General features: G+C 41.7%; 1 protein-coding gene across 1 annotated transcript; it reads right to left on the minus strand.

The window, feature by feature from the left end:
• Positions 1-584: 584 nt before the first annotated feature.
• LOC127495648 (putative gustatory receptor clone PTE03) lies at positions 585-1,502 on the minus strand. The gene has a single exon (XM_051862594.1). It carries the CDS (start codon positions 1,500-1,502, stop codon positions 585-587), a length of 918 nt encoding a protein of 305 aa, XP_051718554.1.
• Positions 1,503-4,827: the final 3,325 nt, after the last annotated feature.

The following is a 4,827-nucleotide window of genomic DNA, read 5'->3' on the forward strand; positions in this document are numbered from 1 at the left end:
AGGGGAGGCTCATGTGTCAATTTGTAACAAACAAATAAGTAGCTGGATTCATCTTTGTGCTCATTTCTTGTTTCCATCCAGAATGCAGGGAGACACACTAACCTTAGCACATATAGGGGACAGTCAGTTTCACAATATTAGATATAAAGTGAATATAATGAAGAATTACATGTTTAAAGTATACACACACACACACATAGACACACGTTTGGTTTTCATGTTTTATGGGGACATTCCATAGAAAAAACGATTTTATATTGTACAAACTGTATATTCTATCTCCTAATGCTAACCCTACCCCTAGTCCTACCCCTCACAGAAAATGTAGGAGCATAACACAAAGCAGTCTTTATTAAATCCACAATGGATAAACACAGGGAAATTGTAGGAGAACTCAGAATACTACCACAACGAGTTAATGAGACAGGACAATGAGGAAACACAGGGCTTATAAATGCAGGGTGTAATTGTTAACTTAACACAAAACACCTGGAGAGAATGATTAACTGATTCGTGATCTAGGTCTAGGAGACAAACTGGAACTCAGGCAGACACAAAGAGAAAAACAGAACATACATGTGACACTACCTGTAGGGGTTTATAAGACAAATAATTTTTTTGCGAATATCAGGCAGGTTTAAAGCATAAACAAGGGGGTTCAGGATGGGTGGTATAATAAGAAACTCAAGTGAAAGGAAAACTGACAGCCCTGTAGGAAGTTCTAAATTCACAATTCGACTCAAAGTGATATCAGAAATAACAGCAATTGAGAAATTCAAAAGGACCACTATGTGTGGAATACAAGTTTGAAACGCTTTACTCTTGAACTGTGGTGAGCTTCTTTGACAAATGATAAGAATTTTTACATAAGAATATAATATTAAACTTAAAGGTATTATAGTAGTTGTGATTAATATAAACAAGCCCAAAACATTATTAATTATTGTGTTTTCGCAAGAAAGCTTGACTACTTCATAGTTGTGGCAGTACACCTTAAATAATTTGTTACCACACATTTTCAGTTTTGTAGTGAAAAAACCAGCAAAACTAAGTAAAATCATTGGATAAGCCAGGTTTACAACTACTGAAACAGTCAAAAACCTTGGTGTAATTATGTTGTGGTATCGTAAGGGTTTACAGATTGCAACAAATCTGTCAAATGCCATTATCATTAATATTATATATTCATTTGCGGCATACATGAAAATGACAATACACTGTAAGACACATGCTTCACGAGAGATTGAGTGTGTATCAGATAGCAAGTCTGTCAGTACTCTTGGGAAAAAGCCAGCTGTTCCAAACAAAGAGTTGACAGACAAACACAAAATAAGAATGTACATGGGCTGGTGTAAAGTCCTTTCCAGAAATATTGCAAGCATAATAAGGACATTAAATAATATGATAGCACAGTACAGAATAAATCCTAAACTGAAGAAAGCATATCTTATGTACCCAAGATTTTCAAACAACATGAAGTAAAAATATGTCCCATTTTCCATTTTGCATTAGGCAGAGTTCCTTTATTGACCTGAAGAAGAAAGTACACACAGAGTCTATGATTTTTAAACATCTTTAGCACTTTGCATTATTAACTTGAGATCAATAAGGTTAAATTTAATATTAGTTAATGCTTTAGTTATAACAATGAATATTAATTTCTGAATATTCTATTTCTACATGAAGTAGCATTAGTTGATGAATTATGAACAAACATGGATTATCAATGAACAGTAGTATATTATAAATAAATTCACAAAAATTTAGATTAATATTTGTTGTAAAGAATTGTGTATACATAATCTTCAGGTTTATTTGGTTTAACAAAATACTTGTGAGATGTCACATCAGGCAAATATTTCTATACCTTAAAACACACATTACATAATTGAAATACCTTCTGTGATGCACCGGAAAATGACCATTGTTGCTCATTTAATGTGCGAGAGAAATCACTATATGTGTTTTAGAAGAACTGTGGGTCATCATTATGCTAGTGTTCTTATAGCATCTAACATGTCTCAGGAGGCCTCTCTGCTTTTTTGCATAAAGAGCACAATCCCCTCTTAACCTTTTATCTTTTCATTGTTTTTCTTTCTTTCTTTTTTTTTTTCTTTTTTTTATGCCAATGCCAAATGCATACATTTTGGCAGAAGTATGCAATTTTATTGGAATTTTAATATTTCGCCATCATTTCTTTCATAAATCTATTTTACACTATAGGTACACAAAATAGTTACACGTAGGAGCTTGAAGGCATAAATTTCCTTAATGAAACCCAATAAAACTGCTATTATACTGCCATTTATACGGAGTGAAATGGCACATGACAAACAAGAAAAAAAAGTAAAGTGTGCGCACGATTCTCACATTCTGCGTACTGGAGGGCTGACAAAGCGTGTTGTTCCCCCAGACACCATACACAAAAATCATGCAGATCATCCTGTGCGATGGGCTGTGTGCAGGGCAGCCTGCATCTCTTATTGAACTCACTCGACAGGATTCTGTTTTTTTCCCAACTCTTTTCTTTTCATATAGAGAGAAAGAGAAAGAGAGTATAAAAAGGTTTTGTTCCTGCCTAGCAAAACAAACTTCTAATGAAAGGGATAGTTTGAGAGAATTTTTTTTTTTTTCATTTTTTTTTTTTTATTTCAGCACACACAAACACAATGCAGTTCTGAAGACAAAACAAAACAAAAAAAAAAAACGTCTCAGGTTACATATGTAACCATGGTTCCCTGAGAGCGAATGAGATGCTGTGTCAAGCACTTTGGGAACGCCTCTGCGTGATTGCTTCGAAATCAGTGAAATCAGTCCAATGGCGTGACAGAAGGATATAGGTGGGTGACGTCATGACCAGGAAACTATAAAGCACACCTGAACCAAACAGAGTTAGATTCTGAAAAATCGAAGTAAGTCGGTCACAGGCATGCTGGGAGTATGGCAACGTGACACAGTGTCTCGTTCCCTCTCAGGGATCCATGGTTACATATGTAACCTGAGACGTTCCCTTTCAACGGAACTCGTGCTGCATCAAGCACTTTCGGGACCAAATACCCACGCCGCCATAAAAACAAGTGCCTGTCTGTGTGAAACCGGATGCGCACACTAAGACACGAGCACTCGTGATCCCGTCAAGGCCAAGTCCAGGTTATAAAACCTAACAAAAGTGTGAGGTGAGGACCATCCTGCCGCATCACAAACCTCCTGGAGGGACACTCCAGAAAGCAAAGCCAAAGAGGTAGTCATACTCCTAGTACAGTGGGCTCGGACCTTGAGAGGTGACAGTTGGCCGGCTGACTCATAAGCACGTGAGATAGCCTCAACTATCTACTTGCTTAAGGTATGTTTAGATGCAGGGTGCCCTTTACGCTGGGACCCAAAACAGACAAAAAGCTGATCAGTTTTACGCCACAGGGCAGCTCTGTGGACGTAAGCATCTAAAGCCCTGACAGAACAGAGCAGATTGAGTTTCTCCTGGTCTGGATCTTGAAAAGGACAAAAGGCCTGCAGCATAATAGGACCCACCACATTAATGGGGACCTTAGGTACATAGCCCTCCCGAGGGAATAAGAAGGCTTTAACCATGCCTGGCGCGAAGTCCAAGCAAGAAGGAGAGACCAAAAGGGCTTGAAGATCTCCAATTCTCTTAAGAGATGAAATAGTGAGAAGAAACAAAGTCTTAAGAGTGAGGAACTTCTCAGGAACCTCTTCGATGGACTCAAACGGAGCCATAGAAAGGCCTTCCAAAACTATGGCCAGATCCCAAGTTGGAACTCTCAGGTCTCAGTCTCAGTGTACCACAGAGAAAGCGAGTAACCCAGGGGTGTCTTCCCAAAGAAGCACCCTTCAGAGGAGTGTGGTAAGCCACAATGGCCGCCACATAAACCTTTAGCGTAGACGGGGATAATCCTGAAGAGAACTTGTCTTGAAGGAACTCCAGAACTGTACCAACCAGGCAGTTAACAGGGTAACAGGGTCTCTCTCGAGACTGGCCCCTGGTGTTTTTTGAGAATTCGACTCGGTGCCCTAAAGCAGCGATCCTCAGAGGGTCGGTGGAGACCGCTGCGCCCTGAAGCACACGAGGTGGCAGGATTTGCAGAACGGCCCCCTGAGGGCACCGAGGAGGGGCGGATACCATAGAGTGTGATATAGGACCCTCTTCAGAGGGGGCTGCCCTCAGAGGTCCCACGCAAGTGGCATCAGGACCTCTTCAAAGCCTTCCTGGCGATAATGACAGTCCTCAGATCTGCCTTATCCCGGGAAGGCTTCGGCTGTGTTGCCCGTCCCTGTCCCCAAGCCTTTTGCGGGGGGAGCACGGGTGGCGACACTTTGCTTTTGCTGCGCTCAGTCACTGAGGAGCTAGTTGACAGCCGAGGCTGCTCCCACCCAGCAGCCTTGGGGGGTTGAAAGCAGCAGGGAAGAAATCTTTGGAAGGCCACAGATTGCTTCTTTGTCTCCTGGAACCTCTTGGCGACGGATGTAACCGAGTTGCTGAAGAGGCCCAGAGGAGACAGTGGCACATCCAGGAGGATGTTCTTGTCTTTGTCTTTGATGTCAGACAAGTTCAACCAGAAGTGCCTCTCTGTGGCCACCAGGGCTGCCATAGAGCGGCAGATTGTTTTGGCCGTCTCCTTGGTGGCCCGGAGAGACAAATCAGTAGCCTTTCTTAGCTCCTGGATGGCTTCAAAACTCGCTTCCCCGCTCTCATCAATCTTCCCCAGCAGGTCAGCCTGATAGGTGATACATGCCGCGGCCTGACCTGCTGCCGTATAAGCTTTGCCCACCAGCGCAGATGTTGTTCTTAGTGGCTTGGTGGGCAGCGTT

Source organism: Ctenopharyngodon idella, chromosome 15 (assembly GCF_019924925.1).
Source record: "Ctenopharyngodon idella isolate HZGC_01 chromosome 15, HZGC01, whole genome shotgun sequence".
NCBI classification, from domain to species: Eukaryota; Metazoa; Chordata; class Actinopteri; order Cypriniformes; family Xenocyprididae; genus Ctenopharyngodon; species Ctenopharyngodon idella.

Bases quoted from the DNA above. Each gene is read 5' to 3' on its own strand.
- LOC127495648 (XM_051862594.1), bottom strand. From the start codon at position 1,502: ATGGAAAATGGGACATATTTTTACTTCATGTTGTTTGAAAATCTTGGG.